We start from the raw sequence: 10,678 nt of genomic DNA on the forward strand, positions 1-10,678 counted from the left end.
GAAGGCAGGACGAAGCCTCAAGATGGCTTTAATGAGATTCTGACTCTTAAGACAAACAACCTGTCTATCCGAAATCCTGTTGATAGCCTCCAAATTGTCAGACTCCACCGAAAGTCTTTTAACACCCATGCGAATGGCGAGTTTAATGCCAGACAAGATCCCCAGAGCTCCGCAGTAAAGGAGGAGCCCGTACCTAAGTTATGGGTAAACCCAGCCAGCCAGGCGCCATCAGCATCCCGAAGAACTCCACCAATATTTCATTCTTAATTAATTTGGGTGTTTAAATTATTTAATTTTGATTATTTATGGATGATTATTAAGAATATTTTTTTTTATTTGATTAAAGTTTAGATAAGGATATGTCTAAATTTTGACGGAGTGGGGAATCGAACCTCAAACCTGTCAAGTAGAGGTTCAACGCCTTACCGCTCGAACTAATTCTCATAAAAAAAAATTTCTAATCTGCCATTTTAACTGTAAACCAGGACCGTCTTAAACATTTTTGGGGCCATGTGCTAAATGAAAAATTTGGCCCTATTCATTAAAAAAATTAATACTTTTAACTTAATTTTTAACATAATAAATATAATAAAAATAATTAAATTAGATATTGTATAATAATAATAATAAAAAATTGGATCTCTTAAGACTCTTAAAGCGTTAATTTTCTGGATAAGTTAACATCCACTTAATTTTTCATATAATAATTAATAACAATAATATATTTAGATTACTATGATAAAAAAAAATTGGGTCCTCTTAAATTTAGGGCCCTGTGCGGGAGAGCTTCTTGTACACCCTTCTGCTACTCTCCTGCTGTAAACATGTTTTAAAGAGAGAGGAATTTGGGCTTTGAACAAAGGAGTAGAATTTTCGAGTGCAATTGGGCTGGGCCACATCTATATAAGAGTAGCTACTGCATTTGTTTAAGTATTTCTTTTATTGAATTTGAAATTTGAATACTTTAATATATATTTAGATAATTCTGTAGTAATTTTTAAAGTGAATAATTAAAAAAATATTTTTTTTTCTACGAAGTTTATCGAATTGCTCTAAAAGAATTTAGAAGCAAATTCTTTAGCGACATCAGAAGAGAATCTTTTCAATAATAAAAAGGAAGTTTAGTAAAAATACATCAATTTGTAAAGAAAAATTACATGATGTATTTGAGATTTCATTACAACAAAAGTAATATGGCTAATCCAAACATGCTAATGATGAACTGTTTAAACAAGAATTTTTGAACAGCAAGCAAGCAGAACTATTACTCATTACATCAAAGTGGCAAACCAAATAGGGCCTTAGTGATTTAGACAGTACCTTTTGAAGTTAAATTTTACTACAAATTCTTTAAAATTTAGCTTAAAAGGCCTAAAAGAATCTCTTCAAAATGCTTTTGTTTTGTTTGATGGGTTTTGGTGAAATTTTTCGATATGCTTGTTTTATGACTTTGAGAAAAGTATAAATGAATAGACCTGTTTTTCAACACCTTGGATGTATGTGATGTAAACATATGGATTGTTAAGAAAAAAGGGTGTTTAATAAATGTGTCATAACACTTAATGCATTCTTACATGTTCTCTCGGGGCGTAGACAGGGGGACGGCCTCTCCGGCCATCGAAACCATCTTGACCCCATGTAGTTTCGATTCTCTCTGTCTCAAAACTATTTTAATCGGGATATTGAATTAGCCTCTCAAGATGGCCCATTAAGTGTTATGCTTGTCCAAAATTCATAATTTAATATTTTTTGGATATTAGGTACTTCCTAAATCCAAATTTTTAAATTTTTTGATCTGTTAGATCATCACTAAATCCAAATTATTAATTTTTTTTGGCATGGTAGGCCATCTCAAATCAAAAATTTTAATTTTTTTTTACCTGTTCGGTCCTCCCTAAATCCAATTTTTTCTTTTACATGTTAGGAATCTTAAACAAAATCTAGTTTAATTTTTAAAAAATTTATATTAATACTTAAAAATTGGTTATTGACCACTCAAATTATAACACGCATATATACAAAAAAAAAAAATGAGCAAGTTCGATTTAGCAAAAACAATTTTTTTTTATGAACGCACGTGTAAAATCGCCCCGCCACTGTGTTCTTTTATTATTTTTGAAAATCAAAAGTAGATGGATTTATTAACTCCATCTCCAATGGAGTACAACTAATCACTCATTATACTTTTTTTTTTTTTTGGCTTAATACCTACCCGACCCCCTTAAGTTACACATTTTAGTCACTTTACCCCCTCAAGTTCAAGGACATCCTCTTTACCCTTTCAACATACAATATTGCATCTCATTTGCCTTTTTTTTTTCTCATATCAGTAGATAACTTTTAAGGGTGAGAGCCACGCGCAGGAAAGTTGAAAATTCAAAGGACACGTGGCGAATTTTTTACCACATCACCATGGTATGTCAAAATGACGAAAAACCCTTGGTGACTATTCAGTATCCTTGTTTATATTCCTTCTCCAAAATCATCAACGATTTCTCAAAATCCATCAACGATTTCTTCAAATCAGCAAACGATTCTCACACTTCAAATTGAAGAAACCGGAATGGTTTCCGTTCAGACTTGAACGAACTGATTAGGGTTTGGGTGCATATGAAGTTTTGAAGTGTTAAGGTTTTGCTACTGCATGCAATCTGACTTCGAAAAGGAGATTTTTTACTTGAGGTTAGTGTTAAATGCCTATATTTTATTTGTTTGGTTGATATATATACGATCACAGGAATTGTTGGTATTTTCGTTATATTGATGTAATATGAAAGTCAAAATTTAGTTTGATAAAGAAAGTGAGTTGTCAATATTCATACCATGTGAAACACTTTACTTTTTTTCTGTCAATATTCCTAGCGTGAGAATCTTATTCCTCTGTATGCACTTTTGTGAATTTGACAGTTAATCAGCAATGGGTGATTCCAAAGTTACAATTACAATACATCATGGTGGACAAATTGTGAATACAGTAGATGGACTGAAATATAATGGAGGTGAATTATATGAGAAAGAGGATATTGATATTGATAAATTGAGCTGGATTGACATTTTGTGGATGATTAGGGGATTAGGGTACATGAATTGTGGGTCAGTGGCCTTTAGAAATTGGAATTCGGGTGAATTAGTGGGTAAAAGGAATGACCAGGATGTATTAAGTATGGGTGCTGGTATGAGGGAAGACAAATTTGTGGATTTATTTGTTTATAAAACAGAAGATGCAAAAGAAAGTGGGTCCCAAATGCAGGATGTTGACAGCGTGGCAAATATGTCCATAAATACATTACCTACTTCCCCTAATGGTGTAAATGAAGAAGGAAAAGTGGATGTTGTAAAGCCCAATACAGTCATCTCAAAACTACTGCAAGAACCTCCAAGAGATGCTCCTGAATGTATTGTAGATGAGGGTGAGGCTGAGGAAAAGGCAATTGATAGTGATAATGAGCAAAATGCATGGGAGGATGAAAATGAAGCTGATGATGAAGGTGAGCTGAGATCTGATGAAGATGATGAGGGAAGGATCGTTTGGAAGAACGATGAAGTTGGAGATGGAAGAACAATTAGTGTTTTAGGGATTTCAATTAGTGTTTTAGGGAAGATGATAAGGGAAGAAGGAGGAAGAATCGTTTGGAAGAACGATTAGTGTTTTAGCGATTTCAATTTCAACAAATTTGGGGATTTATGTACAAAAGGATTTTTTTACCATTGCAATCTTGTAAACCATGCCTCACGCGCTCTACTATGTTGTATCCCCAACATAATAAAGTCCAATGCCACATAAGCCAAAAAGGGGCAAATGAGATGCAATATTGTATGTTGAAGGGGTAAAGAGGATGTCCTTGAACTTGAGGGAGTAAAGTGACTAAAATGTGTAACTTAAGGGGGTTGGGTAGGTATTATTGAGCCTTTTTTTTTTTATTAAACTCTTTCTTATTAGAGTGAGTTTAATATATTGAGCACTTATCAACTACTGAATAGATATTGAGTAGTTTATTAAGTTTTTTACTATTTTTATAATATACTTTTAATTTTTTAAAATAATATGATAGAGTTTAATTAATTGGCGGGTCTCTAGTTATAGAGTTTAACCATTTGAGCTAATAGTTTAATAAAATGAAGTTTATTAAAAAAATTCTTACAATGATGATGTGTCATATATATTTGAGTGGTTGTACGTATGAACATTGGAGATATATTTAGGAGAAAGTTATGTTAAGGGGGCGTTTGGTTCGGAGTCTTTAGGAATGGGAATGGGAATGAGAGGGTTTCATTTCCTTTGTTCTTGTTTGTTTAACAAAAAAATTCATTCCATTTACCCATTTTAGATTATAGGATCACCCCACTTTAGGTTAACCCATTACCCCAAATCTTGTAGGGAATTGGATTCCCTTTCCCAATTTTTTTGTTCTTTTTATTTTATCGAACCACAAATCTCTAAAATTTATGAAATTTCTGAAATTTTTGAAATTCCAGAATTTTCAAAAAGTCCAAAATTTCTGAAATTTTTGAAATTCCAGAATTTCTGGATTCTGGAATTCTAGAATTTTAAAAATTTCAGAATTTTTGAAATTCCAGAATTTTTGAAATTTCAGAATTTTTGAAATTCCAGAATTTCTGGATTTTGGAATTCTAGAATTTCTGAAATTCTAGAATTTCTGAAATTCTAGAATTTTCAAAATTCCAGAATTTTTGAACTTCCAAAATTTCTAGAATTTCAGAATATCTGGAATTTCAGCATTTCTAAAATTCCAGAATTTTTGAAATTCCAGAAATTCTAGATTCTGGAATTTCAGAATTTCCAAAATTCTAGAATTTCCGGATTCTGGAATTTCAAAATTTTTAAATTCAAGTTCCAAAATTTCCAGAATTTAATCATTTTTGAAGTTCAATAATTTTTTGAAATTCTAGAAATCTGAAAGTTCAAAAATTCCAGAGGTTTGAAATTGCATTCTCTTTCCTAAACATAACCAAACACATAGGGGAATCAATGCTTATCCCTTTCATTTCATTTCCTTTGGTTTCCCTGTCTTCATTCATTTTCCCTTACCTCATGTGAACCAAACGCCCCCTAAATATCTCGTATTGCTTAATGGGAAGACTACATGACTCTTTATACATGTGAGACAATCTTCTTCTTCTTTTAAGATATCTTTTAAGGTGAGTTAAATATTTATTTCCATGGTATCACAGCCATGATATTCAATATTATTGACACATTGATATTTGCTTTCATGTTCTAAATGATGTGAGCATGTTAAATATCTAGCATTGATTAATTATAAAACTATATGACTCTTTACATATGTATTACCATATATCTTCACCTACTTCTCGTACACTCTTCCACATCCTATTTATTTCTCTTTTCTCCACGTGTTCCTTCTTCCTTATTTTACGGATGTAAGTATTTCCTCCCTTCTTCTATATATCACCGCTATAATAATGTGTATTTTTCTTTGAGTTTTAACTCTCATTACGAAAATTAATTCATGGGATTAGTTTTCTATTAAATGAAATTAATTCATGTGGTGAAACTTTTAGCCTGTTGGTTGGTAACTTTTTTTCCTTTGTCTATTGTAAAAGACTACTTTTCAGGTGTCATATATGAATATAACAATTAAGAAAAATGAAACCATTTACTTCAATTTTTTTCCATAATATAGGTAAATTTGACTGATACAAGTTTTAAGATTTTTAGCTAATTTTGATTTTTTGAATCACAACACAACAGTAATAAGTTTTTATTTTAGTTTATTGCAAAAACAAGCAACCAAACAGCAAAATGCACCCAAATTTAGGGGAATGGCAAAGAACCGTTACACACTCATCACTCTGTTGTTTCTAACCTTATTCCTCTTCACCATTTTTCTCTTCTCCAAACGTTCTCTTGAGCCTTCTCTTTCTCTTTACAGGGATTTCTTCCCCCAAATCAATCACTTCCTTTCCACATCCAATTCCACCAATGATTACTCTGTCACTGTCAACACCCAGCCCCTTTCTCCAATTCCTCAAACCCAACCGATAGATTCCAAAATCGGACAAATCTCTGTTAAAGAAGAGACAAAAGCCCCAGTTTTAGATACTGAGCTCCATGGCGCACCCGGATCTCAATTTTCACTCAACGGGACTATAGGTTCCAATGTCGATGCTGATTCAGTCGCTGGGGAGGAGAACAAGGAAAATCCGGTTTCTTCTTCGGAATCGGTTGTCAATTTGGTTGAGGATGTTCGTGATGAGTTTATTGAAAATGGTAAAAAATGTGATCTGTACCTTGGAACCTGGGTGAAAGATGAAACTTACCCTATTTATAAACCGGGTTCTTGTCCTTATGTTGATGAGGCTTTTGATTGCCAAGTTAATGGAAGGAAAGATTCCGATTATCTCAAATGGAGATGGCAGCCTGATGGTTGTGATCTTCCCAGGTATGTCATTTTGAATTTCGATTGGTTTCGTGTATTTATAGATATGGATTATATAGTATAAACATCAGAACTTAGGAGTGAAAATTGGAGGCAATTTAAGAAATTCAATTGCGAAGAAAGGGAAAAAGAAAAGGAGTCTCTAGCTAATTGACTGATAGCACCTGAAAATACAAGGTTCTGGGGTATCTCTGTGATTTGTATATGTTCGGAGAGTTCGCTAAAACGGGTGTCTATTATGTGATTTTATCACGGTTTTCCAGCTAGAAGTTCCTAATTTGGATGTGCCATATAGGTTTTAGCCAATGTGACCTTCACCGTTAGTGGGTTAAGGGTTGCTACATTGAGGGATTTCGGGATGGAACCTAAAGAAAAAATAATATATGATTTCATTTGGGATAGAATATGTGGATGCTTGAGGGGAAGGTGATGATGGCTAGATTCATGAATGGGTTGCTAAAGAATCCAAATTTAAGAAGGATTAGAAATAGGAATAATTGCTCATTAAACTAAAACCAAATGCTCATAATTTGACTATCTCGCCTTAGGCATGAAAGTATGTATGAAGACTCAATTGATGTTCCTTGAAGAACTAGTGAAATGAAATACCAAAAATTCCTTTTAAACACTAAGCAAATGCATTATTTCATGACAAAGTATACATAAAAGAAAATCTAGTACTATTTAAAAATTGTATTCTCAATACTATGTGAAAATATAAATTTCTCTTTACATGATAGAATCAATTTCCTTCTAAGTACTAGTATCCTATAATGATTAGGTTGGAGTTTCTACAAAAAATTGTTAGAAATGGCTCCAGTAGTATGAATGGATGATCAATTTGGAGAAGATTTCAAATTCAAAAGCTTTTCATTATGGATTGTTCTGTTTGTGATGCTAGATTTTGATTGTAGACAAATGAATTTTAAGGTGCTCTTCTAATAGAGTAGGCACAGTAATATGACACTTCCACAGACAAATGAAGGTTAGCAGCAATAGGGTGACAAAGAGATAGATGAAGGTAGATTTTGATCGTGTTCTGAAGCATAGTTTCACAACAATTAGTCATACAAGTTGTACTATTTTTGCATCTAAAATCAAATTCTTGTGAACCCAAGATTTATTAACATCTACTTCTTCAGTTGTTTCTCCTAAACAGTAAATATTGTTCATGGCATGGTTTTGTGAACATCTGCTGCTGTTTTATTGCTACGAAACCTGATCTTTTTTCATTACTAGTCACTCCATCAACAATCATAAACTCTTCACGACTTTTAGTTGCTCACTGAGCTCATGAAACTTTTAAGACACTCTTCATATGGCTCCTGTGACTGAATTGCTCCACTTAAACAACTTGTTCTTGAAATAATTCCTAAAGTTTGAAGACTTAGTGCTTTGCTTTCATGACATTATAGATTTATAGCTCTCTCGCCAATCGGCTCAGTCAGCTCTTGAAGGGATCCTTCGCTCTCTTTCAATTGAACATTCATTCTACGCGCTGAGGAGAAGATTGATGGTTACGGATGAGGTCGAATGAGCGCTGGACAGATAGTAAAAAAGGGTCTTTAGCTTTAGAGCTGCTAAATCCATAGAAACCTTTGGATGGAATTTTCAGATACTTAATGTATCAATTCAGAACCTTACATTGAAGACTTCAGGACGAGGCTCATGATTCCCTTGTCATCATGCCTCAGTGGAGGAGAGGCCTCCTCGTGAGGTTTCGTGCATTGTTAACATAGCATCCATTCTCGAAGTGTTAGCTCGAAGCCAAAAGAAAATGACATCTTCTCTTTTGAGGCTTAATATTTACCACTTGGATATTGATTTTCAAGAAGAAGAAGTTGCAAAGTGCTAAATTTGCATATGATAATAACGATGAAGAGGAAGAAGAAAATTACATGAAGCTTGGTGACAACACTGACAAGTAATTATCTTATGGCTGTTTTTGGGATTTTGGTATTTTAAGAAAAGCTAGGTCTAGGGATTTAGACTTGGTTGTTATTGTTGTATTCTTAACAAACCTGAAGCCTTTGCTTGCATCATAGATATAATATTTGCGATTGAATGGATGAAGTAATTGCATTTACATAACAAATTTGGCAAGACTTCAATTCCTTTTCTGTATGAACTTTGCACTTGTAGTTATAATGCAATGGACTGTTGTAGGTTCAATGCAACAGACTTCTTGGAGAGATTGAGGGGTAAGAGGCTGATGCTGGTTGGAGACTCCATGAACCGGAATCAGTTTGAATCAATTCTCTGCATGCTTCGTGAAGGTCTTCCGGATAAGAACAAAATGTATGAAATCCATGGCCACAAAATAACAAAAGGAAGAGGCTATTATGTCTTCCAATTTGTGGTAATTACAAACTTTGCAGTAACTTAATTTTGCAGCGTTTATAGCTTGGTCCAAACATAATAGAGTGATGGAAGTTCTGTGCAACATGTAACATTTGTTTTTCCATTATGATAAATACTTCAACTACTGTTTATTCTTTATTCTTGTTATCTGTATAATATCATTTGATTTTGACAAATTTTACCAAGTACAAAATAGCCAAATATTACTTTTTGCCGGTACATCAGGCATTACTGAATATTCCATGTTCTTGGCAGGACTATAACTGTTCAGTGGAATTTGTAAGATCACATTTTCTTGTGAGGGAAGGGGTTCGAGTCAATGGACAAGGGAATACAAATCCAACTCTGTCCATTGATCGAATCGATAAGTCATCAGGCCGGTGGAAGCGAGCTGACATTCTTGTTTTTAATACCGGGCACTGGTGGGTGCATGGAAAAACTGCTCGGGGGTATGCGTGCGATCTTTTAATCTTTCTAATTAGTTTTCTTAAAAGGCATATATATTGCAGATGGTCAAGTTCATAAATATGCAGTTGGTTCTTTTGTTGAGCAATGCAGGAAAAATTACTATAAAGAAGGCGATTATCTCTACCCAAAGTTTGATGCCGCTGAGGCATACAGAAGATCTCTGAGGACTTGGGGAAAGTGGATAGACGAAAATATCAATCCTTCGAAGCAAATGGTGTTCTATCGTGGATATTCATCTGCACATTTCAGGTAAATCCAAACTAAACTATTCCTAATTGCATATAGAACCAAATAATGTTAGAATTCTGGACAAATTTAATTTGACATGCATAACATATCGATTAGAAATAACCTCAACGAACTGAACCAGAAGCAAATTGGTTCAGTTTGGCCTGCACCTAGTTTATTTCAGTTTTGGAACCGAACCGGCTTTTACTCGCCTCATAGTTGAGATGTTGATGTTGTCTTATAGGGGTGGAGATTGGGACTCTGGAGGGTCATGTAATGGAGAGACAAAACCAGTACTGAATGGGACTATAATTAATAACTATCCATTGAAAATGAAGATAGTAGAGGAAGTGATTCAGAAAATGCAGATTCCAGTGAAATTGTTGAACATAACAAGGTTGACTAATTTTAGAAAAGATGGACATCCTTCTGTTTATGGAAAGAATCTCAAACTTTCTCCCGGTAAGAAGCCACGGCAAGACTGCAGCCATTGGTGTCTTCCAGGTGTTCCTGATGCTTGGAATGAACTCATTTATGCTTCTTTGGTTTTTGGACACACTTTTCCCTAATTAGTCACTTTTTTTTTCTTTCTCATAGGATATAATTCTCAGAGGGCGAGCCTTGGCGCAACGGTAAACGTTGTTGCCATGTGACCGAGAGGTCACGGGTTCGAGTCTTAGGAGCAGCCTCTTGCCAAAAAATTGGCAGGGGAAGGCTTGCCCCCAATACACCCTTGTGGTGGGACCCTTTCCCGGACCCTCGCTTAGCGGGGATGCGTCGTGCACCGGGCCGACCTTTTATAGGATATAATTGTCATGGTAAATGTTGATCTTTTTTCCATATATTTTCACCATTATTATTTATGATTTTTATTCAACATTAATATTTTTCAGTTCACAAATGTCATGTTATATTTTTGTGTAGAGATTTCATCTCCTTTTATATAGCTATCAACCATTTTCCGCGGAATAATCGTGAGAATTTCTAATATGTTGAAGGATTACTAACTCCTTTTGTCACTTGCGTAGCAACACGGACAAAAGTAACATAATCTATTAATCTTCGATGCTTCTTTCTTTTTCTTTCTAACATATTCCCAGAAACGAAATGCTTTTCTTCAATGTCAACTATAAACTACTCCTATACACCGGGATAACTGGTGTGGACTTTCCTCTACTATGTTTCGCATTAAAGAGAAT

General features: G+C 34.2%; 1 protein-coding gene across 1 annotated transcript; it reads left to right on the plus strand.

Annotated features, from left to right (window-relative positions):
- Positions 1-5,764: 5,764 nt before the first annotated feature.
- On the plus strand, positions 5,765-10,438 carry LOC136204067 (protein trichome birefringence-like 5). The gene is made up of 5 exons (XM_065995249.1): positions 5,765-6,425; positions 8,589-8,781; positions 9,039-9,232; positions 9,342-9,500; positions 9,724-10,438. Exons 1-5 carry the CDS (start codon positions 5,806-5,808, stop codon positions 10,046-10,048), a joined length of 1,491 nt encoding a protein of 496 aa, XP_065851321.1. The 5' UTR covers positions 5,765-5,805; the 3' UTR covers positions 10,049-10,438.
- Positions 10,439-10,678: the final 240 nt, after the last annotated feature.

Source organism: Euphorbia lathyris, chromosome 8 (assembly GCF_963576675.1).
Source record: "Euphorbia lathyris chromosome 8, ddEupLath1.1, whole genome shotgun sequence".
NCBI classification, from domain to species: Eukaryota; Viridiplantae; Streptophyta; class Magnoliopsida; order Malpighiales; family Euphorbiaceae; genus Euphorbia; species Euphorbia lathyris.